This window comes from Muntiacus reevesi, chromosome 7 (genome assembly GCF_963930625.1).
Source record: "Muntiacus reevesi chromosome 7, mMunRee1.1, whole genome shotgun sequence".
NCBI classification, from domain to species: domain Eukaryota; kingdom Metazoa; phylum Chordata; class Mammalia; order Artiodactyla; family Cervidae; genus Muntiacus; species Muntiacus reevesi.
This window is the reverse complement of record NC_089255.1, coordinates 80952313-80979639: the sequence shown is the minus strand read 5'-3', so window position 1 is coordinate 80979639 and position 27327 is coordinate 80952313. Positions and strand designations below refer to the sequence as shown.

Genomic DNA, 27327 nt, shown 5'->3' with positions numbered 1-27327 from the left:
AACTATGGGTTTAACCCTGGCGCCTTGCAGTGAAAGCATGGAGTCTTAACCACTGGACTGCCAGGAGAGTCCCAGCTGTAGGTTCTTTATAGTTGCTCTTTATCAAATTGAGCATACTCCTATTTCTAGTTGGACAGTTATTTAAATCAGTATTTGGTATTGGTTTTGTCATTTGATTTTGCTGAGCCTATTGAGATGATCATGTGATTTTGCTTTGTTAATTGCTAATATGATGAGTTATATTGATTGGTTTTTGAAAGTTAAATTAGCATTGCGTTCCTAGGATAAACCCTACTTTGTCATGACATGTTATCCTTTTTATATATTGTCAGATTCACTTTGCTAAAGTTTAATTAGAACTTTTGCATCTGTCTTTATGATAGATATTGGTCTATAGTTTTTTTTTTTTCTTCTCCTTGTTGTGTCTCTGTCTGGTTTAGGTATTTGGATGATGTTGGCTTCATTTAATGAGTTGGGAAATATTCTCTCCTTTTCAGTTTTGTGGAAGAGTTTATATGTAGAATTGATATTAGTAGCTGCAGCATGCATGCTCAGTAGTTGTGGCTTGCAGGCCCCAGAGTGCATGACCCTTAATAGTTGTGGCACTTGGGCTTAGTAGTTGTAGCACATGGCTTAATATATTGGCAGCATGTGGAATTTTCCCGGACCAGGGATAGAACCTGTCTCCCCTGCACTGACATGTGGATTCTTACTCACTGTGCCACTAGGGAAGTCCTAAATTTAATTTCTTTAATGGATACATAGAGCTATTCAGGCTATTTCATCTTCAGTGAGCCTTGGTAGTTTGTGACTTAAAGGGACATGTCCATCTCATCTAAGTTATGCAAAATGAGTTGCGTAAGATTGTTCATACTGTTGTAGTATCTTTCTATTATGTGTAGAATCTGTTGTGGTATATCCTCTGTTAACCCTTATATTAGTAAATTTGAATTTTTTCTTTCAACTGATCAGTCTGATTAGAGGTTTATCAATTTTATTGATTTCTTGAAAGAAATAGCTTTCGGTGCAAGTGATTTTCTCAAATTTTTCTGTTTTATATTTGATAATTTCTGTTCTGATCTTTAGTTTTCCTTTCTTCTATTTTACTTTGGATTTAATTTTCTCTTCTGCTTATTTCTCAAAGTAGAAACTGAAGTCAATGATTTGCAGTCTTTCTTCTTTTGTAATATAATTTCTCTCTAAGAATGAGAGTTTAACTCATTCTTTAGCCTCATTTCATAAATTTTGGTATTGTTCTCATTCTATTCAATTGAAATGTTTTCTAATTTCCCATTTTATTTCTTCTTTTGTCCATAAATTATTTAGAAGTCTGTTATTTAGTTTCCAAACAGTTGGGAGATTTTCCAGAGATATGCCTTTTATTTATTTCTACTTTAATACCACATGGTCAGAGAATGCTCTGTATGACTTGGATCCTTTTAAATGTACTGAGACTTGTTTTATGGCCCAGAATATGGCTTGTCTTGGATAAATGTTCTCTTTAATCTGGAAAAGAATGTGTATTTTCCTGTTGTTAGTTGGAATGTCCTATAAATATCAATTAAGTCAAGTTATTGATAGTACTGCTCAAATTTTCTACATTCTTACTAATTTTTATATTTGTTCTGTAAATTATCAACAGAATAAATTGAAATTTCTGACTGAAATTGTGAGTTTTACTATTTCTTCTGGTAATTCTTTTAGTTTTTGCTCCATATATTTTGAAACTCTATTATTAGATACATTAACATTTAGGATTATTATGTTCTCTTGATAAATTGATTGCTTTGTCATTTTGTAATGACCCTTGAAATCTGTTAATATTCTTTATTCTGAAATTTACTTTCTCTAATATTAATATAGCCATTCCAGTTCTACTTTGATTAACATTAATATGGTGTATTTTTTTCATTTTTTTTTACTTTTAACCTATTTGAGACTTTATGTTAAAAGTAGATTTTTTAAATAGGTAGTATTTGGCTATGTCTTGCTTTTTAAATGTAATTTGATGATCTTCGCTTTGTATTTAGACCATTTAAATTTAATGTGATTATTTTTATAGTTAGGTTTAAATCCTAGCTATAAAAAATCATTTTGCTATTTGTTTCCTATTTATCCATCTGTTTGTTTCCTTTTTTCTCATTTTCTTTCAGGGGTTAATTAAATTTCTTGACTGCATTTTCTCTCATTTTTTGGCTTATTAACTAAAACTCTTTTGTTATTTTAATGTTTGCTTGGTGTTTATAGTATGCGTGTTTAACTAATTATAGTTTACCTTCAAGTGATATCATACTGCTTGGCGAATAGTGTAAGGACTCTACAATAGTATGGTGGTAAACAGAATAATACTATCCTACCCCAAAGATGCGCATAGCTTAATCCCTGGAACCTGTGAACATGTTATTTTACATGGCAAAAAGGACTTTGTTAATGTGATTAAGTTAATGAACTTGATATCAAGAGCTTATCCTAGATTATTCAGATGGGCCCAATGTAATCATAAGGGTCTTTAAAAGAGGGGGCAGGATGGTCAGAATCAGAGTAGGAGATGTGACAACAGAAACAGAGGTCGAAGTGATGCTGCAGAGAAAGGGGCTACCATCCAAGGAATGTAGGTGGCATCTAGAAGTCTGAAAAGGCAAGGAAGTAGATTCTCCCTCAGAGTCTCCAGAAGGGATACAGTTCTGCTGACACCATGATGTTAGCTCATTCAGTAAGACTAATTTTGGAATTCTGACCTCTGGAATTGTAAAATAATAACCTCATATTGTTTTAAGACTCTGTGGTGATTCTTTACAGCAGCAGCTTTTGGAAACTAATACAAGTGTACTTTAACATAAAAGTATTGACTATTGACCTTTGTGCAATTGCTGTCATACATTTTATTTTTATATATGGTATAAACCTCATATTACGTTGTCATTATTTTGTTTAGTCCTCATCTTTTAAAGAATTTTGAATAATAAGAAAAACTTCTTATATGATTACTGATATACTAAAAGTCATTTCTAATGTTCTTTATTTCTTTGTGTAGATCTAGTAATTATATCTAGTATCAATTTCCTTCTGCCTAAAGTTTCTCTTTTAACATTTCTTGTAGTCTAGGTCTGTTGATGATTAATTCTTTCAACTTTTGTGTATTTGGAAATATCTTTAGCTTGCCTTAGTTTTTTAAAACTTATTTTTGCTGGGTATAGTCTCTAAATTGACACGTTTCTTTTTTCCCTTTCAGTATTATAATGATTGAACTACTTGCTTGCAGAGTTTCTGATGAGAAATTATCCTTATCTTTGTTCCTTTATTTGTAATATAGCTCTTTTCTCTTGCTGCTTTTAATATTTTCTCTTTATCACTGTTTTTGAGCAATTTTGACTATGATGTACATTGCTGCAGTTTTTTTCATGCTTCTTATACTTAGTTTTGTTGGAGCTGCAGGTTTATAGTTTTCATCAGTCTGTGAAAAGCCCTGTTTCTACAAATATTTTTTCTTCCCTCTCTTCTGTTTAGGGATGCTAATTAGACACATATTAGGTTGTTTGAAGTTGTCCCACTATGCTGTTCTTTTTTTTTTTAATTCTCATTTTTCTCATGGATTTTTATTTTAGATAGTTTCTATTGCTATGGTTTTAAGTGTTCTAATCTTTTCTTCTCCAGTGTCTAATCTGACCTTAATTCTATCCAGTGTGTTTTTAATCTTACACATTGTAGTTTTCATTTTTATAAGTTAAATTTGAGTCTCTTAAAACAGACTGTTTTAAGCTTTTAAACATGTGGAATGTAAATAATAACTGTTTGAGTGTCTTTCTGCTATTTCTAACATCAGTGTCAATTCTGGGTTGGCTTTAATTTATTTTTTCCACCTCTCATTGTAGGCCATTTTGCAGCATCTTTACATGCCTCGTAATTTTGAATTGGATGCCCAACATTGTGAGTTTTACCTTGCTGGGTACTGTAGATATTTTTTATTCCTGTAGATATTCTGGAACTTTGTTTTGTGTCACTGTCAAGTTACTTGGAAACAGTTTGATATTTTCTTGTCTTACTTTTAAGATTTGTTAGGTGGAACTTGAACAGTGCTTAATCCAGGGCTAATTCCCCATTAGCAAGCAAGACCATTCTCTGTACCCTACCCAGTGCTCCGTGAATCCTGCGGCTTTTCCATTGTGCTGGTGGGAACAGACTATTCCCAGCCCCCAGTGCACACCAGGCACATCTATGTTCTTTCAGGTGGTTCTTCTCTTGGCATTTGCTAGTTTCCTCACAAGCATGCTGTGATCAATACTGAGCTGAATACTTGAAGGAGACCCTTCGTGTATCTCCACAGTTCTTTCTCTGAGCAGCGTTCTTGTGTTTGCTGTTCCTTTTTTTTTTTTAATTTATTTTTAAAGTGTTTATTTACTTATTTAAATTTTGGCTGCACAGGGTCTTTGTTGCAGCACAGGGACTCTGCGTTGTGGCACATGGGCTTTCTTTCGCCTTGGCACACAGACTTAGCTGCTCTTCGGCATGTGGAATCTTAGTTCCCCAACCAGGGATTGAATTCACGTGCTCTGCATCGGAAGGCAAGTTTTTAACCACTGGACCACCAGGGAAATCCCTGTTTACTGTTCTTTTCCTTGAATTCTGGTCACCTTGGTCTTCCCAGACTCTCAGCTCTTTCTCTTCAACTCAAGAAGTTAGCTGAGTTCTACCCATGTTCCTCCTCCATATGCTGCACTCTGGAAACTCAAGCAAGTAAGCTGGGGCAATTACAGGGCTCACCTTGCTCATTTTCAGTATCTAAGGGATCACTGCCCTTCATTGCCTGATGTCCAGTGTCTTGAAAACTCTTGTTTCTTTTTTTTTTCTGCCTTGGCTTCAGGTGGGAAGGTAAGCCTGGCCCTCGATATGCATCTTAGCCAGAGGCACATGTTTGCTTTTCTTGTTCAATCGCTAAGTTGTGTCCTGCTCTTTGTGACCCCATGGACTGCAGCACACCAGGCTTCCCTGTCCTTCACTATCTCCCAGAGTTTGCTCAAATTCATGTACATTGAGTCGGTGATGCCATCCAACCATTTCATCCTCTGTCACCCAGTTCTCCTCCTGCCCTCAATCTTTCCCAGCATCAGGGTCTTTTCCAGTGAGGAGGCTCTTTGCAGCATCAGGGTCTTTTCCAGTGAGGAGGCTGTTTGCATCAGATGGCCAAAGGACTGGAGCTTCAGCTTCAGCATCAGTCCTTCTAATGAATATTCAGGGTTGATTTCCTTTAGGATTGACTGGTTTGATCTTGCAGTCCAAGGGACTCTCAAGAGTCTTCTCCAACACCACAGTTTGAAAGCATCAATTCTTTGGTGCTCAGCCTTTTTATGATCCAACTCTTACATCCATATGTGACTACTGGAAAAATCATAGCTTTGACTATATGAACCTTTGTCTCTGCTTTTTAATACACTGTCTAGGTTTGTCATAGTTTTCTTCCAGGAAGCAAGAGTCTTTTAATGTCATAACTGTAGTCACTGTCTTCAGTGATTTTGGAGCCCAAGAAAATAAAATCTGTCCTTGTTTCCATATTTCCCCTGTCTATTTGCCGTGAAGTGATGTGACTAGATGCCATGATCTTAGTTTGCTTTTATATTTTAATTTTCCTTTGTAATAATATCAGATATTTACTGGTTTTAAAGTCAAATCTACAACGCATGGTATATTCAGAGGGAGAGTTTAGCCCTCTTACATCTCTGTTTTCCCTGTTCCTTTCCTCTTTCTATAGACAACTTTCTTTTCTTCTTGTTACTATTATTATTTTTCTTCTATCTGTAAGTAACTTAAACTTAAACTTTTGGTTTATCTTTCCATTAAAAAAAAACCCATGTAAAGACAGTATATATGCATCTGTGTGTATATATATCCCCATTTGTTAAAGAAATGATAATATAATATGCACACTATTCTCTACCTTACATTTTCCACTTAATGATACATTCCATTGCAGTGTATACTCCCCTGCCCCCACTATCTCCTCCCCCCACTTCTTTCCATAACTTCATTATAGTCCATTATGAGGATATACTGTTATTTATTCACCTAGGTCCCTATAATGGACATTGGATTGTTTTCACCTTTTTTCTAGTATTGAATATACCACGATGAATGCATATTTTTGTATTTTTGTGTGTGAATCTGTGATAGAGATTCCTGGAAGTGGAATTGCTGGGTCAAAGGGCAACATGTATGCAATTTTGTTAGATATGCCAAATTGTCTTTCATAGTGTTAGTTTCTCAGTTGTGTCCTACTGTTTGCGACTCCATGGTCTATAGCCTGCCAGGATCTTCTATCCATGGAAGTCTCCAGGCAAGAATGCTGGAGTGGGTAACCATTTCTTCCTCCAGGGGGTCTTCCCCACTCAGGGACTGAATGTGGATGTCCTGCGTTGCAGATGGATTCTTTACTGTCTGAGCCACCGGATACTCAGACAGAGGGTTGAGCCCTTTTGCATTCTCACCAGTGGTGGATGAGATTGGTAGACATATTTCCAACAATAAAATATTTCAACAGCATAGCAAACTGCTTCATGAAAGGGTAAGGACTAGAATTATTGAAAGAGTGGCCAGAGTGGAGACTCAAGTCAGGGATAGTGTAGCGGCAATTATTGTGTCCAGTAAGAATCAGATCCAATAACTTCTAAGCTCCTGCTTCACGTTATAATGTTGATACTGTAAACATTTCTGACAAATTTAGAAAGAATGTCCTAGTCAGTATCTGATTCTCCACACGTTTTCTATCCTCTACTATAAAGGTTTTGTATTACCAATGCATTTCCCTACGAGCAATTTTAGTTGGTGATGTGATAGGAAAGGAGAAAGAAATTCCACAAGAAGTGGCTTGATGAGGGTGGGGAGGAGCACCAGAGTTCTTTTCCTGAGCGTTTTGGCAAGCGGACCTCTGTGTTCCAAGTCTGCTGCGTATGGACCAGCAATGGAATGGCTCAGTGATAGTGGAGAGGTTCGGAGTGTGGCCTCGGCGACCGTTACGAGCTGTATGACCCTGTACCGGTTAACCACCGTTAGCCCTACTGTCCTCATCCTTTAGATGTCTCGTAGGTTTGTTGTCACAGTGAGATAACAGGGACTCTGAGGTGCGGGCCTGGAACAGACTAAGAGCTCCGTGAATGTTAGCTACTGTCCTGTGCCAGTTTTTTTTTTTTAAGATTTTTTTTTTTTTTTTTGACCTGGACCATTTTTAAAGACTTTATTGATTTTGTTACAATATTGCTTCTGTGTTATGTTTTGGCTTTTTGGCCACAAGGCATGCGTGTGGGATTTTAGCTCCCCACCCAGGGAGTGAAGCTGCACCCCCTGCGCTCCAAGGCAAAGCTATAACCACTGGCGCACAAGGGAAGTGCCACTGTGTCAGTTTTTGGGTGTGATGGGGCCAGTGAGGGACTTGGGGGAGACCTCTGGGCCAGAAGAAGCAGGCAACATTCTGAATTTGAGGTCTACCTTGCTAGGGCAGTCCTGCCACATGGGACACTGAACTTGAATGTTAGAGAGAAGCTACCAAGAAGAATAGGAGGGGAGGCTGGAAGGGGATGTTTGGCTAGCCAGATAGAGAGCCATGCTGGGTTCTGGCATGAGGTGCCAGGTACCCAGGACTCCAGACTTTCAGGGAAGAGAAGAGGCACCATGGCCTGGGATGGTTCAGGAATGCTTTACTGAAGAGATGGTCCATGAGATCAGGGCAGCTCTTAAATAAGCCAAGAGAAGAGAGGAGGACAGAGAACCAAGAAGTGACACGGCTGTAAGTGCTTGGGAAATGCATCTTCCCTGCCCCTCAAGCCCTACCTGGGGCTTATTACTCATCCTTCCAGCTCTGCAGATGTGGTCCAAACTGTCATCTTCAGCCACAAACAGTAACAGTGCACCTATCATCTGTGGGCCCTGGGGAAATAAATACGAGTAAGATCTGATCTAGTGCCAAGTTCCTTATGTGGGAGGTTTTCAAACTACAGCTGCCTTGGTGAATCTCTGCTATTGTGGCTTGGAAAGATTGGACTGGAGCCCTTTTCAATACCTACTTCTGTGGTTCTGATGCCCTGTCTTAGTGGAGAGTCCCAGGCTCTTGGGCAGGTGTAGTCTCTGCCTCTTTCCTCCAACTCTTAATGCCTTCTAGTTCTTCATTCTCTCAGCTGGCTCTCCTCTGAACCCAAGCTGGTGGGTGGGATGGGCGTTTGGGATGCAGATGACACCTGTCCACTCTTGGGATCAAGGGTTGACAAACTGGCATAGGTAAACAGCAGGAATGTAGATTTTGATTTCAAACAAGGGCAAGGTGAAACTCTGTCGCATCAACAGTGACCAACAGTGGGACAGTGTGTCCTATGAAGTAGTGGGTAGGGAACCTCGGGCCACTCTCTGAGCTGCTGTGGGTGGGCTCAAACTGCCACTGCTCAGCTCTGGTCTGGGGAAGAGGAAGATATTCTGATTCCTCTTTTCAAGTCTGTTCCCATCCCATTTCATCTTCTGAATTCTTAATGGCTCATGCTGTGTCTGTCAGAGAGGCTCATAACACTCAGAATCCACCTGCTGAACGTGGGCCATGCATGTGACAAGCAATTTACATGTGCAGGCACCCAGCTCATCCTGCTGAATTTTTCTATGGAGCCAGTTCTCCCCGCAGCCAGTGTGTGAGTTCCTGAGTGTGTGTGTGTGTGTGTGTGTGTGTGTGTGTGTGTGTGTGTGTCTGCCATGCTCACACTTGTATACAAGTGTACCTGGAGTTGCAGCTCAAAGTAATAGCAGAGCAGTTTGCTCAGTGGGGTATGTGAATGGAGGGGTTGCTGTGGTCTTGGTTACTGGGAAGGCTGGTCACCCCTCTTGTCTCCTGCCTTCCTCTCCTCTATATCCATCTCATTTCCCCCATTCCCAGACTTCCTCCTTCAGGTTAATTTCCCCAGCTGCAGCTGTGCCTCCCTCTCCCCCACCCCCTCCTCCATCTACCACACAGACACACGGGCTTTGAGTTATGTGCCTCCTGTTCTAATGAGATAAACAACATAACTCTCACGGGGCTCTGTTCATCCTTGTGTAAGTGGAACTCCAGGGCTGGATGTGTTGGCCCTATAAAGGCACCCTGGTGCTTGCCAGCCTGGGGAGGAGAGCAAGGAAGGGGGCGGGAGCCCCGAGAGAGCTCTTGGGGGCATTTGCTCGTTGATTCGAGTTGAAGCAGGCATCAAAGGGGAGCCTGTTTGCCCATCCTGTGGCTAGAGGAGCGAAGAGCAGTCGTATCAGGCCAGATGGGGGTCATATGGGCAGAAAGTCCAGGCTTGTCTAAATCAGCTAACTTCTGATAGTTAAGGACTGATGTCTGTACAGGACTTCATGGTTATAAAGAGCTGCTTCTTGAATATAAGCTAATCCCCCTACAGTTCTTGTAAGGCAGGTATTATTATCTTAAGGCGAGGAGACAGGCTCAGAGAGGTATAGTGAGATTCCCAAGGTGATCGGGAGTGGAGTATGAGGACGCGTGCTCGTCATCTGCACTGTGGGGCTCCTCCATCCTCTAGACAAAGTTACAGAAGGAAATAAAGACAGTCCCTTCTTCTGGGCGTTCAAACTACTTCCTAAAGTGGACTCTCCCGGGAGAATGAACCTGCAGCTGAGTGGCCCAAGGCAGCTGACCAGGCAGTGTGGTGATGGCAGCCTCAGGGAGGGTGGAGGACTTGGACAAGAGCTAATGTTTTCAACATCTGGTCACTTAGACCTTTCTGAGTGTGCTGGTCAGGACAAGTTCCTTCTCACGGACCTGCTTTTGGTCAAGTGGAAATACCATGGAAGTAGCCTGTGGGGCAAGAGGGAGCCTGCAGCACAGAGACTCCCTTCTTGGGGTGGGCGGGGTGGGTTCTGTGTTCAGTGCAACGAGTCCCTCTTGGATGGTTTGGAGGCGGGTGGAGCAGTCTCCTGGAGTCAGGAACAGCGGGAACCAAGGGTCATCCACTTTCTGTGTTTCTGCAACTCAACCATTCTGGTTGAATTTATTAATATTTGATAAGGGTTTCTTGATGTGCCTGCCAGGCACTGTGCTAAGCTTTGGGGATACTTGAGATGGACATGGCTCCTGCCACCTTGCATCTTATTAAACCAGTGGGGATGATAGTCTAGTAAGCAAGCAGTTAATGACAATGGCTTTGGAAAAATACAGGGATCCTTGGGAACCTACCGGAAAAACGATTAGACTGATCTTGGTACATCAGAGGGAACATCCAAGTAGTAACTCGATGGTGCTTAGACATCCAGAGTTTTTTTGTCAGATATTATGACAGTCTATAAAGTTCTTCAAAACAAAGAGGTGTTCAGATCCCCCCACACCTCCATGTGGACAGGGTAGCTCTGGCATGGTTTGGGGCATTGGGGTTAGTAAGTTCTCCAGGTGAGTTTTGGCTTCAGCCTGGATTAAGAATTGCTCATCCAAGATAAGGGGGGATTTCGGGACCAGTTCTGGGATATGGAGCAGCGGGCCACCCTTTATGCTTGGCCTTCTCTGGGGTCCTGGGCAACACCGGCCCCAGCAATGGTCAAAACATCTGGAAGGGACTCCAACTCAATGCACCCATTTATAGGAATCATAAATTCATTCACTTTTCAAACAAAACAAAATTTTGTCTCCTTTAATGCTAGAGTAGTTGCCTCTGCTTTGGACCCAAACAAGTGTATGGGTAGAGATGACAACACAAATGAAAAATGAATGAATGGAAGTATAACAGTGAAACTTTTGTAGATTTTTCTCTAAAAATGCAAAAATGAAGACAGTTTTTCTCTTAGCTTGATTTTTAATTTTTAGAAGACTTTTTGATGTGGACCATTTTTGAAAACTTCATTGACTTTGCTGCAATTTCTGGTTCATGTTTTGGTTTTTTGACTTTGAAGCATGTGAAATCTTAGCTCCCTGACCAGGGATTGAACCCGCAAGCCCTGCCATTGGAAGGTGAAATCTTAACCACTAGACTGACAGGGAAGGCCCTCTCTTAACTTTAAAAGCCCCAAAATGGAAGACAGAAGATGGGAAAGGGTCCTGATGCTTTGTACCCATGGCCCGAGGTCTAGGAAGGGCCCCTTTTATGGGGGGCTGCCTGTCTCTAACAGTTGTCACGTGCCACGTTTATCTACAGAAGACGGAGTTGTGACTTCCGTGAACGTGAACTAGAACATATTCTTTCCCTCACTCACTCAGCAAATGTTTCGTTTGATTCTTCTCTGTGTCAGCTCCAGTTCTGGGAATTCTGACGTGAATGAGACCGAGTCCCTGTCCTCACCAGACTTTTCTCTCTCATGGTGGGGGTGGGTCAGTTGATTTGCTGGTTTATTTGGGGGTGCATCGGGCAGGCTTTTTAATCTGCAGATCACCTAACCAGTCTTCAGCCCTCTTCCTCTGCCCTCAGCCTCCACCCCCTGCCCTCTTCTCTAGGAACAGACCAGGGTCTAGTGTGGGAAGTCCACGTTCTTCCAAGGCATCTGGATGCCACACGGGGTGCCACTTGAGCCCCAAGAGTGTTGGCTGATGAGCAGGAAGGCTCCTCATAGGGTGCCGGGCCTGACACACGATGCAGGTGTGGCGCTTTCATGTCAAAGGCCAAATCCAAGTGGAGGTTCTTGTTGGGAGACCGTGTGATCCATAAGCCCAGCACTGGAATCCGGCCTGTTTCTTTTTGGTGAAGTCCAGGCAGGGATGTGGGCTTCCCTTGTGGCTCAGCTGGTAAAGAATCATCCTGCGATGCGGGAGACCTGGGTTCGATCCCAGGGGATTGGGAAGATCCCCTGGAGAAGGGAAAGGATACCCACTCCAGTATTCTGGCCTGGAGAATTCCATGGATTGTATAGTCCAGGGGGTTGCAAAGAGTCAGACATGACTGAGCAACTTTCACTTCACTTCAGGCAGGCATGTACAGATATGCCGGCTGTGCAGGCATGGAGCCTGCTCCCAGGAGAGGCGTATAATCTGAAGGAGGTTGCCAGGGACTCCCTTCGGCTTCAGCAAACTGCCAGCAGCTGTCAGTGGGTGGAAGAAGCCAGTGGGTAGGAGATCTGGCAGCTTGACTCTGTTTCCTTGAGATGTTTCCCCATCCAGGCTGTCTGCAGGTAGACAGCATGACTCCTGCTGCTCCACCTTGAAGGGCACCTGCTTGGCCTGGGCAGAGGGGCAGTTGATGGGCAGTAGCTGGACATAATACACTGCCTTGAAAACACCATGATGGGGATAAATCTGGAAAAGTCCCTCCTGTGGTTTGAGGCCTCACTGATCTCCCCAGGCTGAGAGAGCAGAACTGATTTTGGTAACAATGATGGCTTACTTTTGGCATGTGCCTACTGAGACAGCAATGTAGAACGGTCAGAACCCAGGGCCCTGGGGTCAGGGGGCCTAGATTTTGCCTGGGCTCCACCATCTACCAGCTGTGTGACCTTGACACGCCCCTTCACTTCTCTGGGCCTCATTCTCACTGTGATTGAGAAGGTCAGACCCGGTGGTTTCCAAGGCCCCATCCAGCCTGGAGCCTTTAACCTTTATATCGTCTCTGTCCACAGGCCTTGCCCCGGGCCAGCTGTATACATATCCTGCCCGCTGCTGGCGTAAGAAGAGACGATTGCACCCACCTGAGGATCCGAAACTGCGGCTGCTGGAAATAAAACCTGGTGAGTGCCCAGTGGAGCTTGGCTGGGCCGAGACAGGAGAGGCGGGGAGTGCTGGGCTGGCCAAGGACAAGGTTGCTCTGCGGAGTTTTCCGAGAGAGTGTATATGCCCACATGGCACTTTCAGGAATAAACGCATTCACCTGCCCCCCACCCAACACCCCCAAACTTCTCACCCTCTGAGCGGTGGGTCTCAGGCCTTCCCCTTCCTTTTTGTCTTTCTCTTGCTACCCCAGGAGAGGAAAGCAAGCAGGTGCAGGGTGGGAACAGGCCCAGGATGAATGACTTTCCAGCAGAGCTGAAGGATTTGCAGCTATTTGTGGCTGGGTGATACCTTCCAAGGGTTTCAAGTAAAGAAACCTAGTCCCAGACTGTGATCTAAGGCCCCGTGTACCTTCTCCCACCTTACTGGGAGTGAACTAATGGAGCATCATACATGAGAAGGGCCAGTCACTAAAAATAGAGCCCATCTTGGACATAGAAATGAAAGAGTTTGAGTTCAAGATTTGCTTCTAGCTGACACTGATTGCTTTGTGGCCCTGCAGAAAGAGTTGGTTAGTTTCTTTACTGATCTGTTATTACACTTCTGAGCAGATGGCTGTCTTCAGACCTTGTGGGCTGCAGCAAGGCCAAGTGATGGCTCTGAGTCCTCAGCTTTAAGGGAACCTCTGCTTTGGGGGATGCCGGAGCTGGGATGTGACTCAAGAAGGGTGGCAACAGGCTGTTAAATGGAGTAAAGGCAGAACTGACTTGCCCCCTTCCACTGTCACCAAACAACACAGACCTGGCAAGGGTGGTTGCCCGGCAATGTTACCTCATGCCTGCCTTTCCACACTGGCTCCCTAGGTTGTGTTTTTTCTACAAAATCTCTACTAAACCAGTTGCTCGGATGCTTTCTCACAGTTCCATTGGTAAGCATGCTTCGATTGCTCACTCTAACCCAGGTTTCACTTGTGTAAAAGTTTTATTTGTTAAGGGTAGGTGCTCCACTCAAATTCTCATATGGCCTTGCCCCATTTACAGACTCTTGCAGACACTCCAGGGTGATGACTGAGGTGGTCCCAAACTCCCTGAGATGCATGTTATAAGAGAACCAAGTCTCCTGAAGCAGGATTGTGAGCCACATGCATCTTTCTACATTTTCTAGTAGCCACATTAAAGAAAAGAAAAAACTGATGACAGTAATTTTTAACAACAGATTCTGTTTAACTTAATAATATCATTTCAGCATGTCATCAGTATAAAAATTATGAATGAGATATTTTTCTTTTTTTGGTATAGTTTTTTAATTCCAGTGTATATCTTAAACTTTTAACACATTTCATTGTAAGCTATCTGCATTCAGTGCTCGACTGCCACATCTTAGTGGTTAGTGGTGCTCATGTTAGCTGGTATGGTTCTAGAATTACACTCCAAGTGTGGTCTTGACCATCAGGATAGGCATCACTTGGGAGCTTTTGGTCCTCACCCCAGACCTGCTGAGTTAGAATTTGCATTTTACCCAATCCCAAGGACTGCATCCTCAGAACACATGTTGAGGTTTGAAGATTTACAGGTGGTTGGACCACAAGTCAGGATGGCATGACTCCACACCATCTACATGCCTTTATTAAACAATTATCAATATGAACAATTTATTTTGGAGGTGCTTGTTCCCTCCTCTCTTGTTCCAGATCTGGAAGTGGTCTGATGAGTGATGAGGTAATCCCTGACTTGAGCTTTACCTGGACCCATTTTAATTCCACCCTAATCAGAGCTTTGCAGTAGGTGTTATAGTGAGAGGGTGAGCCCATGCCCGTCAGCTGTGTGGACTTGAGTGAGGGGACTGTTCGGGCGTCTGTTGCTAGTTGAATGTGTCTCTGTGTTGGAGTACGTGAACCCTCTGGGTGTATTTCTGCATCTGTAAATAGCACAGTGGTACTTGGGATTCCTAACCAGCCTTGCAGCTTCCTCATGAGGATCAAACAATATGTAATAGTATTTGCCATTTCTTACCCTTTCAATTAAAATTTTTTAAAAATTGAGTAGGTAATGCAGTCACATTCCAAAGATACAAAAGGATATATTTTATAGTGAAAAACAAGACCCAGGCTCCAAAGAGGCATCAATGGTACCAGTCTTCGGGGATTCTTTAAGAGACAGGTTATACACACACAGGAATTACATCTGTATGACTTTCCCTTCCTCTTTTCATGCAGCATGACCACCTTGCATTTTGCCCTTTCCATTAAAAATGTGCCTCAGGCACTGGCCATGTCAATATATAAAGAACTTCTTCATTTCTTTTCCACAGTTACACAATATTCCATTGTATGAATGTGCTACAACTTATTTAACCAAGCTCTTCCCACTTTTCGTTTCTCAGGTGCTGAGTCGTTCAGTTGTGTCCAACTCTTTGTGACCCCATGGGCTGTAGCCCGCCAGGCTCCTCTGTCCATGGGGATTCTCCAGGCAAGAATACTGGAGTGGGTTGCCATGCTTTTCTCCAGGGGTTCTTCCGGACCCAGGGATCGAACCCAGGTCTCCTACACTGCAGGTGGATTCTTTACCATCTGAGCCACCAGGCATTTTTTTTCCAATTTAAGCAATGATGCAATGAATATTTCACATGTACATAGTGAAACTGAAAGTATTAGTCACTTAATCGTCTGACTCTTTGCAACCCCATGGACTGTATAAGGACATATCATATGTAACTTGTTAAAGGATTTTATTATAAATGCTTGACATCAATTTTAAATTGATGTCTTTATTCTTTTTCAAAGTCTTTATTCTTAACATTTATTTTAAAAACCTTTATTAAGAATATTTTATATCAGATTAATAGGGTTATCTTTTACAGAATCAAAAATGTTTAGCACTGTAAACACCTCAGACATCATTAACTCCAGTTCTTTATTTTCTTGAGGTCCAGACACTCCAGTATTCTTGGGCTTCCCTTGTGGCTCAGCTGGTAAAGATATCAAAATTTTTCCCATAAAAACTTTATTTTATGATTAGAAAACTAACATGTTAATTATTAAAATGCATCTGAGAGATAGTTGAAATTCCTTCAGTCATAAATACCAGACATTCAAGTTGAATGTGCTTAAGCAATTCAAAGGGAAGTTGGTTGATATAACAGTGAATCCCAGAGTGGATTTGGGCTTCAGGCACAGCTGCATCCAGGGGCTCAGATGTTGTAGTGGGGGCTCTGTGTGTCTCTTTCCACCTCTCACACTGTCTTCTCCTCATGGGGATCACAAGGTGGCCACTAGCAGCCCAGACTCAGCACTCACCACAGCTGGCAGAAAGGCAGTCTCCTTCAATATCTGTGTTGGAGAAATCCCTGGAAGGACTGACTGGGTTTATGTTCATCCTACCCGTCAGAGCCACCTGGGGATGGAGCACTCTGGTTGAATCATCATTGTAGCTAGTATCTGAACACACTGGTGGCTCAGATGGTAAAGAATCTGCCTGCCAATGCAGGAGGCCTGGGTTTGATCTCCAGGGGAAGATCCCCTGGAGAAGGAAATGGCAACCCACTCTAGTACTATTGCCTGGAGGATTCCATGGACAGAGAAGCCTGGTGGGCCACAGTTCATGGGGTTGCAAAGAGTTGGACACAACTGGGCAACCAGCACCCCTTCCAACACACAAAGCATTTTCATTTATCACTTGTTGCTTTGGTCTTTAACCATAGCCCTGGGAGTCAGAGAGGGAAAGGAGAGGTAAAAGTGTTACAAGCCCATTTTATAGGTGAGGGAAGTCAGACTGCTGGCAAAGCCAAGGAGCATCTACTGTGCTGCTAATGTATCTGAGGACTTAGAACCTCATTGTTGGTGGGACTGAGGCAAGGAGCTGCGTTACCAGTGTCTGGTCCTTCTGGCTACAGACATGTACTCCGGAATGTGGGTCTCCACAAAGCTGAACGTAGAGCAGTTGGGGTCATGACTGACTTTGCACTTGCCCCATCCTTGGGTCTGGGGGAGGGAAAAGGAAGGCCCCGGGGCTGGCAGTGTCCTGTAGTCATGTTCCCAGAAGCACCATGTCTGTATCTGTAATCTTTGAGAGATTTCCTTGGGCTCAGTCCTCACACTCGGTCCTCCAGTGAAGGCCCAGCCTCAGAGACAGTCAGGGTCCTGTGGGAGGACCCTCTCTGCAAGGATGAGCACCAGCCTGGTTGAGGATGGGCCCTCAGAAGTGTAATCATATCCCCAGGTGGCAGAAGACCCCAGGCAAGTCAGGCCTGCCCAAGGCAGAATGGCTCCTCCACACCTGCATCTAAGTGTTAAGAAACTGTAAACAATCCAGGGCTGGAATCAACAACTTTGCAAATAACAAGAGATCCATCTCAGGTGAATTTGTTCCCTCTCTGGGTAATCAGACCTACTCTTAAGCCTACTAAAAACAAAAACACCCCCTCCCCCCACAAACCTTGGGCCAAATGTCAGTCATTTTTGTATCCTGTTTTAAGTGTGTACCACCAGGCCAGGCCTGTCTCTCAGGATGTGTAGCAACTCACCAGCCTGCAGCTGTAGGTTGTGAGTAAAGATGCCAGGGAAGCATCTGAGAGTCAGTGATAAGGAGCCTCAGGCTTGAACCTCAAAGCATCAGGGCCTGTCCAGAGAACATGAAGCAGCATGACCAAAAAAAAAAAAAAAAAAAGTACCACCCTCTTCCTGGAGGCTTCACACGTTTGCCTTTGAATTTTTCACACAAGCCAACATTTCAGAAAAGGTCCCTCACCCAGAGCCTCAGCTTGCCCCCCGTACGGCACCTTTGTGCAAAAGCAGAAAAAGATCCCCTGGCTGGGCAGACATTTATAAATGATGCCCCTTCTGGTGGGTTACCAGGCACGTTCTGGATCTCAGCTCCCTTCTGTCCTCTTGGCAGGTGTCCCTGCATAGGTAACACACACCACCTCTGAGAGGCTCTGCCATCATCGTTTATAAAATACACAGTCCTCAGCTGAGAGGACCTCTCCCCTTTTATGGGGGGGAATGTCCTCCCAAAGCACAGAATCAACTTGGACAATATTTCAAAATGACTCTTTCTTATTTTTATTCCATTTGATTTGGTCTCAAAGAGAGCTGGTTTGTTTTTTTGTTTTTGTTTTTATTTGGTTCGTACTTTTGAGTGTGACTCAGGGTAGAACCACTGAACAAGGTTCCTGGGGAATTTGCTGCAAATTTCTAGTAGGTGGAGGCAGTCAACTGGGTGGATAGAGGCTGACCTCCCTGGGAATGGGGGGCAGTTGCAGGGAACAGAGATGAGAAGCTAGGGATCTGCTCTCTTTTACACGCGGAAGTGGAGCTGGGTCTAATCTGTTTGAAGGTTCATGCACAGTGCCTGTCAGTATTTAAAAATCACCTGCCCTTTGACCTACAAATTCTGTGGCTAGAAGATTTTGTTCTATAAATAAATAAGGACTCCCAATGGGTAAGGTTGTCCATTGTGGCATTGTTTGTAACAACAGGAGCAAACAGAGAATAGAAACAACCAGTAGGTCTTTTGGCAGGGGACTAGTTAAACATAGAATACATTCGTAAAATAGAATAGTATTTTGTCCTTTAAAGGAATGAGTAGGGGGTAAAAAAAAAGGAAAGACATCCAAGCTATATTGTTTAGTGGAAAGAAAAAAGCAGATTGCCCAACATTATGTATAGTCCTCTTTGGGCAAAACTTGCTGAAAATTGATAATCAATTTGTCTATCCTGGGCTGAATCTCTTTAAATTTATGGAAACTGGAAGACTGACTTTATGTTGGAAAAAAATGAATGAGTGACTCAACCACCCTTGGCACCCCTTCACCACCAGTCCCCATGGCTGCCCATCCTTTTCTCTGTCTTCCCTCCCAGTCTCCTGGTGTGGGTTCTCCTGAGCTCCCCTCGACAGGCTCTCGGGATGCAGTTATGTCTATGATTCTTGGAGCCTCCCTTGGGCTCCACCATCAGCCCGTCGAGTCCTCTGGGGAGAGAGAGACAAAGAGTTCCCCTGATTTGTGAGAGATGGGGCATTGGCCTGGAGCGGAATTGTCTCAAAGCATGAGTTTCCTTCCATCTCAGACCTTCCCATGCATGATAAGGAGCTGCCACAAGCAATTTGTCATGCCAGCACCGTTTGTCCCTCCTGCCTTCCTTTGTGATCCTGCCTGAGTCCAGCCAGTGGTGGGCAGCTATCAGCAAAAAAAAAAAAAAAAAAAAAAAGGCCAGGGTGGAACATGGCTTAGAGTTGTCCTTGATCCCAGGTCTTCAGAGCTGAGAGTTTTGTCAGGAAACCAGGTCAGGGTAAGGGGTGGGGGATCCACTCAGGAAATTTGAGCGACTTCGGAGCAGATCTCAGCCAGGGTTGCAGAACCATCCAGTTCTGGTTCAGCCCTACACAGCCCAAAGCTCATCTGTGACATCGCAGGGTGGGGAGTGGGGAGCCGATGGTGGCTGCTGTGAAGTCATTTGTTCTTGGGCTAAATTATACACTGATGGAGTACTCCCCAGGCCTGCTGTCCTCATCCCATCTCCCTCACTGTGAATATGCCATCCTGCCCATGTTTCTTTACTACTTGCTGAAAATAAAAATGTGTCTGTGTGGGGGTGGAATGAGGCTGAGAGCTGGGGCGAACTCTTTGGAATTTGAAAGCATTCTCAGCGTCCCTGGACCTATGTGTTTCTCATGCCTAGCGTCATCCCTCCAATCAGTCTTGAATAAACATCTTGCAACCTCCTACTTGCCTGGGTGTCTGAAGGACAACACACACAGCATTATTTCTCTCTGCTGACTGACAATAGAGTTCAGTGTTCTCTGCATCTTGCATTTGGCTGCAGGGGCAAATGCAAGGTGTATCATGGTGCAGCCATCACAGTTCAGGCAATGTGAAGATGGGCAGGGGCCTGGAGCCAGGGAGGGGCCTTCCCTGAACCATTGCCCCCACGAATGGAGCTCTGTCCTTGCAAAGGGGAAGCTAAGCTGGCAAGAGAGAAAGGTGGATAGTAAATATCCATCAGAAGGCCCTGAAGAGTGGGGCAGATGTTGGGCAAAAGCCAGCTGATTAAGAAAGAGCCTTTAACTTCACTTTTTTTTTTGAATAAGGATAAAGGGCTGGGAACAAACTTATGTCCTTCTGGGTTAGATGCTCAGATAGTTTGCTTAGATCAGTTTAACGTCTTCTCATTCCAGACCTTTAGATCTCTGTGGTCTAGGACAGGCTTGTTTTAGAGGTTGGGACACTGTGGCAAGGAATTAGGCAGTGAATTTCCCAAGGGGCATCTGTGGTGAAGCCAAGGAAAGGAACCTGTGGGGGAACCTGTTGGAACTGGTGCCATGTTGCTCTAGGACTCAACACGCACATCCATCCTGGGGTCTCAGTAGGGCTCCTGGAACGTACCTGAGGCCTTGCCAGGCTCCTTATGCTCCAGGACCCTTGGGGACCAGCATATCCCTTTCAGATTCCAAGGGTGATGGGAAGGAAGGCAGCCAGGAATAGGGTTCTGGTTCTTTCTCTTGGGTTTTTTTTTTTTTGGCTGCTGTTCAATGACTGGGCCTGATTGACCAGGATAATCACCACCTCCCCCACATGTTATTGAGGGAACATGAATGGTTGGGCAGAATCCCTTGGGGGATGGTAGTTGAAGGTACGGCCGGAAGCAGAATGTGCCATAGCCGGCCACCAAGCAAGTCCCAGGGACCCTCGGAGGGGTGCCTCCTAAGGGGGCAGTCCAGGCCCGAGTCCTGCCTGCGGGGCAGCGATGGAGCAGCCTGCTTCGCCAGCCTAGGGTGCTGTCCCTGCCGCATCGAACTGCCAGAACTCTACAGATGGGAGCGGGCCGCGGCCAACTTCCCCAGCTTTTGAAAATCCTGCATCTTAATTAGTTCCCTACTGCTTTTGTACATGGCCCACATTTTAATAGTCTCCGGGCTTCTTCCACCATTTGCTCTCTGATGTTCGGCTCGATTTCTCTTCTCCTCGAGACAGTCCCTCCGACTCCTCCGGCACCCTCCCAGCCCGGGAACAACTTACGGAACGCTGATGTGCCAAGCATGTAGCCTGAGATTGATGAGCCTGTCAGCTGGCTCCCTCTGGCCCCCCACCCCACCCCTGCCCCCCCCCTCCTCACAGGGATGAGCCGGTGGAGTGGGGGGGCGGTGGGTGAGACGGGGGAACGCAGGGGAAGGGACCCGTAGAGCCCCCAGCCAGGTGTGAGCCAACAGACAACGTGACCTTCTCCCGTCTGCAGAGGAGTCCGGCTGTGTCCTTCCGAGGGGGGAAGGACGCTGGGCTCCCCACCCCATCTGTCAGTGCTTATCTGTCCCTGCGCGGGGGGTTGCCTGAGCGTGGTACGGCTGGGAGAATGGATGCCTTCAAGTGAATCGGGGGAAATGACCAGTCATTTATCTCTTTCCTGCAGTGTCAAGAGCTGCAGCCATCCATTCTGGAGGCCGGCAACAGCAGCTTCTTCAGCTCTTGTTGGCCTCGTGAGCTGGAGAGAGGTGGGCAGGCCTCTCCAGCCCCTGCTTCGTGCCCTCCTGGCAGCCTGGGGACAGGCGCTGGGTCTGGGGGAAGGGGCCTGGGCCTCTGGCACTGTTCTGCAGGGCTCTTGGAGCCGGGGCTGGCCCAGGAACTGGGCAGCCACTGGGAGCTGGCTGGGCTGTGTGCACAGCGGCTGCAGGGATTGCACGACTGGATTTTGCAGTTGGGCTTGGCGGAGCCACGTTTAGAACATAGCTTGGGAGACTGTCACCCTGTTATACCAGGGCCTGTACACGTGTATCTCTCCCCCCTGGAAGGTGCACAGTTTGAGTTCAGAGGCCCATTCTATACTTCATCTGTATCCCCAACACCCAGTACCTGACTTGACACATAGTAGGTGAACAGCAAAGATTTATTAAAAGGATGAAGGAAAGAAAAAGGCCTCCTGGTCTCTGATCTTGGCTTGAAAAACGTGGCTTAGCTCTCATTGTGCCCCTTGCACAGAGGAGGGAGCTCGAGCGGGCGAAGGGGAGCCTTTAGAGCTGAGCTGGCCTTCCCGTCCACTGCCCAGCCTGGCCTGGGCTGGGTTGGGGGTGCCTGTCCTGGCTTTATCATCTTGCCTGTCTTTGGTTTGAGCTCACAGGGGGTCCTTCAGTATGTCGAACAGCTGGAGAAAAGGACTCCAACAGGAATCACAAGACCTGGGTTCAAGTCCCGGCCCCTCCACCCCTGGCTGTGTGATTTTGAGCCGTCACCTAATCCCTTTAGCCTTGATTCTGCATCTGTGAAATGTGTATCATGGCAGCTGCTCTGCTTGTTTGCTGGGATGTTTCCGAGAGTCCCGCTGGAAGGTGGGGCTGGAGGGCTTGGCAGATGTGAGGAGACGCCACTGAGGCCACCCCCACGTAGCGCTGCTGGGTGGGCTGAGGGGGCCTCAGCTGCTGCTGAGGAGTCCCCAGCGCGTGCTCACTGCAGGCAGCTCACCGCCCAGCTGGCCGAGTGTATGCCGTGTGGCCAGAACGGGAACACATTCTGCCTTACAGTCTTTAAAAGCCCAAGGCTAGCACCTTCTGTCCTGAGAAGACCCGGCATCTGGCTATGGGATCTGCCTTTCCCAGAACCACAGCTTGCCCAAGCTCACCCCTGTGTCCCAGGACTCAGTCCTCTGGCATCCGCTGCGGGGAGCACAGAGATAAACTTGGAAGGCTTCCTGTCTGTTTTACAAACACCTGTCACCCCATGGCGCTAGGCTGGGCCTGCCTGGCTGGGTCTTTTCTCTTGCCCTTGGCCTAGGCCGATCTGCCTTCTCTGAGAACCGTTCCTCTGTGGACTTGCCCTGGTGTGACTTCATTTCTTTGCCCCTTGGCACTGGGCACCCATTCTCCACACCTGGCCTCTATCCTGATTCACCGTGTGGGGATGTTCCCTGCTTAGGGGCTGGGGGACTGCCCTCTGGATGTATCTAGCCACCAGGATGTAAGCACCATGAGGACAGGGCCCTTTCCTAATCACTGGCTCATGGGTGGTCCCCTCACTTCTACCTTCCTTCAGTTAATTTCAGAATGACCCTATTGAAATATAGATATCATATTGTCACACTTTGCTCGAAACTGCCAGTGTCTTCAGAAGCTATTGTTGTTCAGTTGCTCAGGTGTGTCTGACTCTTTGTGACCCCATGGACTGCAGCATGCCAGGCTTCCCTGTCTTTCACTCTCTCCTGGAGTTTGCTCAAACTTATGTCCATTGAGTCAGTGATGCCATCCAACCATCTCATCCTCTGTTGTCCCCTTCTTTTTCTGCTCTCAATCTTTCGCAGCATCAGAGTCATTTCCTATGAGTCGGCTCTTTGCATCAGGTGGCCAAAGTACTGGCGCTTCAGCGTCAGTCCTTCCAATGAATATTCAGGGTTGATTTCCTTTAGGATTGACTGGTTTGATCTCCTTGCAGTCCAAGGGAATAAGCATTCTTGCAGAGGCCTACAGAGCCCTTCAAGGTCCCAGCACTCTCTGAACTGGGCTCCTGCTCTCCCCCTGGCTCACTGTGCTCTGGGCAGACAGACCTCAGCTTCAGAGCCTTTTTGTGCTGGCTCCTTTGCCTAGAACATCCTTTCCTGATGAGCAGTGTGGCCCCCTCCCTGCTCCTTCAGGTTAGTGCTTTCCAGACCACATCTAAACATGGACCCACCCTCCCATCACTCCTGATGTTCCAGATTCCCCTATTGCTGTCCCCCCAACCCCCTCTTTGTTTATCTCCAAAGCAATGATTACCATCTGCCATTCTCTGGGTCTTGTTTGTTTATTTTCTGTCTTGTTTCTATGCACTAGAATATAATTTCTATGAGGGCAAGAATTTCTTTCTCTTGTTAATAGCTGTGTCCTTGGCACCTAGGACAGAGCCTGGTACCCAGTAAATGCTCAATAATTACTTGTCAAATGAATGAGTAGAGCACAGGTTCATCCATGTGGTTCTGCAGTGGTCTCCAAATCTTCCGTACACATCCCTCTCCCCCCGCACCCCCCAAACTGGAGCAGCATCTCAGCTCTGAGCCGAGTCCCACCCTCAGCCTCCTCTGTCCTCTGCTCCATACTTGGCTTCTTCACTTCCATTACCCCTGGGCCCATGTCCAGGTGGGGGGAGCTGTGTCTCATCACATCTGATGGTCTGAGTATGTTAGAAGGGGAGGAGTTTTGCTTAGAAGCGCAAGAGAGGGAGACTTTAGGAGGTGAAAAAGAGGGGCTCCCATGAATCGAGCATCTCGCTGTGCAGACACTCTATGTCTGTGACCTCATACAGCCCCATAACAACACTGGGAAGTGGACTTTGTTCTGCAGATGAGGAGAGCAAGGCCAAGTGTGCAGTGCAGGTTACGAGACCTGAGATTTCACCCCAGATGGCTTGCACCTTCCAGTGATCAGTGTTCCCTTGAACCACTTCATCACTCCATCCATTCCCGCTGTCCTTCCCCTCCCTCACCTTCCTGCTAAGTTGGTTGGTTGGTCCAACCAACTTTGTTGGTCCGCTAACCAGCAGAGTGGTGAGCTTCCTTCAACAGTGTGGGTGTTTCCTGTGTCTCAGAGGTGGGAGATTGCTTATCTGTGGTGCTGACCTCTGGGTGCTGCTTCCAGGGGCTCATCCTTGCATGTTGGCAATGGGTGAGTGGGTTGGCAGAGCAGAGGGTGGGGACCACAGGCCTTCTTGGGGACATGATCAGCCCTTCTGTGGTGTGGCTATCCTGGGCCTCTAAAACAATTGGTAATAAGGACCTGCAGGGCGCAGCCTGGGTGATGGGTCCTCATTGTGAACCTCATCTATTTTGAGCTTTGTGAATCACAAAGCAGGGAGTCAAACGCAGCCAAGAAAACGGCACCCCTGAGGAATGAGCAGATGGATTCCGGGGGCCCATCACCATCTCAGGAAATCAGGGCTTCAGTCCCCACCAGTCTCCTCCCCCATGGGGTGAGTGATAGCAATCCCCTCCTCCTCCTTCCCTGTGAGCCTGAGAGTCTGGTGGGCATAAATGAAATAATGATTCTTAAGCATTTTGCTCCTTGTATAAATCCAAGGATATGTGATGAGCTTAACTCCTCAAAATAATAAGCAACCAGAATAGAAGACTGCACATTTGTATTTTTACAGAAAACTAGAGTCAGGTGGGGAAAAAAAAATCTGAGCACTCATGATGTAGCAGGAGGACTGTCTGCCATTGTCTGTGGGATTTCTCCCTCTTTTGCACCATGGCTCTATCTCCAGGCTCCTGCGTCAGAGAGAGCCTGTGATGGATGGATGGATGGATGTGGCTTGTCGGGGTGTTTCACCACTATTTCCCTTGGGGCAGCCTGTCTGTCGGCAGAGCACAGCCTCCCCAAAGATGGTATCTCTTGCAAACTCGACAGCTAACAGACAGCTCCCCTCTTTGTATATTTCCCCAAAGAAGAACTGTCTTAATCTGTTTTTTATATGGCATATTTTATTATAATCCATATATGACTTTCAGGTTCCCAGTCCTCCATCCCGAGCCAAAAAAAATGCACGAGGAGTCAGAGGCTCCATGAGTCCGTGACATCCAAGCGTTTGCATTTTTAAATGACCTGGGATTTAATTACTCACCACGCTCCTGTGTTGCACTTTCGGGTTCATCTTGCCTGCATCCTGTTAATGAGCTTAGTGGCTCCAACAACCCAGTGGAAGCCTTGCATTTGGTGCGTTGGGTGGCAGGCTTGGGGCACCTATGACAAAAGTCTGTGGCTTTGATCTTTACCCGAGAGGATGGCTGCCCCGTCTACAGCCCTGGAGAGAAGTCATTGCTCTTCACTGGTGACTTTTTTGTTTTGTTTTGCTTTTATTTGTTCTTTTCTTTCTTTTTCTTTTTAAAAAAAACTTCTATGCTTCAATCCTTGTTTGTCTAAGAGGTTTTTTCTTATTTGGAAACCGATTTGCTTCGGTTCGCACAGAAGCTGTCTCTGGTGTGATGGATCGTGCTGGAAGTCACCCAAGGAGTATCTCTGTTCCCAATTAGAAGTGGAGGCAAAGCTGCGTATGGGGGCCCGGGGAGGCGGCTGGCTTGGGTGACAGCTGCTGCCGCTCTGGAGAGAGTAACGATCCGTGGGTTTATATCCATGTGTATAAAATCAGGCTAATTTAAAGATGAATTATGTGTGTGTGTTTTAGACCATTTTCTTTTAATGTTAAGTGTTTGATGGCTCCTGTCAGGTTATGTGGTCCCCATATTTGTGCAAGGATCAAAATGAATATGCTTTTAAAAAATTATTAAACCCTATATCCAGATGAGCTGTATTAGAATAAAACTGAATCAATGATGTCCCTACGGGCTCCATAGGGAGCGTGTCTAGGACATGCATTGTGCAAGAGCTTGGACCTGTTACCTTATTTTGCCTTCATGCTGGGACCTCCTGTGGTCCAGAGGCAGGGAATGTACCCTCTGCTGCCTTATGGGGAGGGCGCTGTTTAGCCTGTCACTCTGACCTTGCGGGCTTTACCCACAGAGTTTGCCAGGGGTCAGCTAGAATGCTGTTTGGGAATGACTCTCAGAAGGGTATCAGGTAGACAATGCTAAGAACTGTATTTAAAATGTCCTCCCAGTTTTGAGAAGCAAAATTTTAGCACATGTTGCTTTTAATGCTATAAACCTGTAGTGTTTCGTAGGGTAACCACCAGTCCCGTGTGGCCATGGGACCCTTGAAATGTGGCCAATCTGTATTGATTTGTGCTGAAACTGTAAAATGCACACTAGATTTCCAAGATTTAATGTGAATGAAATAATGTAAACTATCACGGTAATTTAAAAATATGGACTACATGTTGAAGTGATAATGTTTTGGATATATTGGGTTAGATAAAATGTATGTCAAGACTAATTGTACCTGTTGCTCTTTGCTTTTATAAATGTGGCTACTAGAAAATTTAGAATTACATGAATGGCTTGCATTATATTTCTGTTTGACTGTGTTGCTGTGCCATTTAGTCAGAATTATTCAAACTTCAATGATAATAACATGTAGCATTTGTAAGACACTTAGAACACCCCAGGCTCTTTACATATATGATCTAATTTTGAATCTTAAGTTGTTTTTTTTTTTTAATTTTGAGCCCCCATTATTATTATTCTTTTTAAATTTATTATCTTACTTTATAATATGTTATTGGTTTTGCCATACATTGACATGAATCCACCATGGGTGTACATGTGTTCACCATTCTGAACCCCCCTCCCACCTCCCTCCCCATCCCATCCCTCTGGGCCATCCCAGTGCACCGGCCCTGAGCACCCTGTCTCATGCATTGAACCTGGACTGGCAATTCGTTTCACACATGATAATTTACACACTTGTTTCAATGCCATTCTCCCATATCATCCCACCCTCGCCCTCTCCCACAGAGTCCGAAAGACTGTTCAATACATCTGTGTCTCTGGAATCTTAAGTTTTAAATAGGAAAAGGGTGAAGTAAAAATTGATAGCCTCTTTTCCCCACTGGTTCCCATACTAGTTTTTGTGGGGATCTTTTCAGAGTTTCTTTATGGGGTGTATTATCACATTTAATTCTCATGCTAACACTATGAAATAGATATTATGATAATTCTCATTTAACATGTAAGGAAACAGAGACTTAGAGGTTGAAGTAACCAGCTTGTGGTCCTTTGGCTAAAACATGGCAAGACCAGGGATTGACTTCAGGGGTTTCTGAAAGCAGAACATCTATGAGCC

The 27327-nt window shown here is 45.4% G+C and overlaps 1 protein-coding gene across 3 annotated transcripts in view; it reads left to right on the top strand.

Annotated features, from left to right (window-relative positions):
• Positions 1 to 27327, top strand: part of DPF3 (double PHD fingers 3) — a 277562-nt gene that overhangs the window by 126224 nt on the left and 124011 nt on the right. For all 3 annotated transcript variants that reach the window (XR_010663960.1, XR_010663959.1, XM_065941252.1), the window contains exon 3: positions 12553 to 12660. Coding sequence is in view for 1 of the 3 variants with exons in the window: in XM_065941252.1 (XP_065797324.1) it covers positions 12553 to 12660 (108 nt within the window). In the remaining 2 variants the exon portion in view is untranslated. The remainder of the gene's footprint in view (positions 1 to 12552; positions 12661 to 27327) is intronic.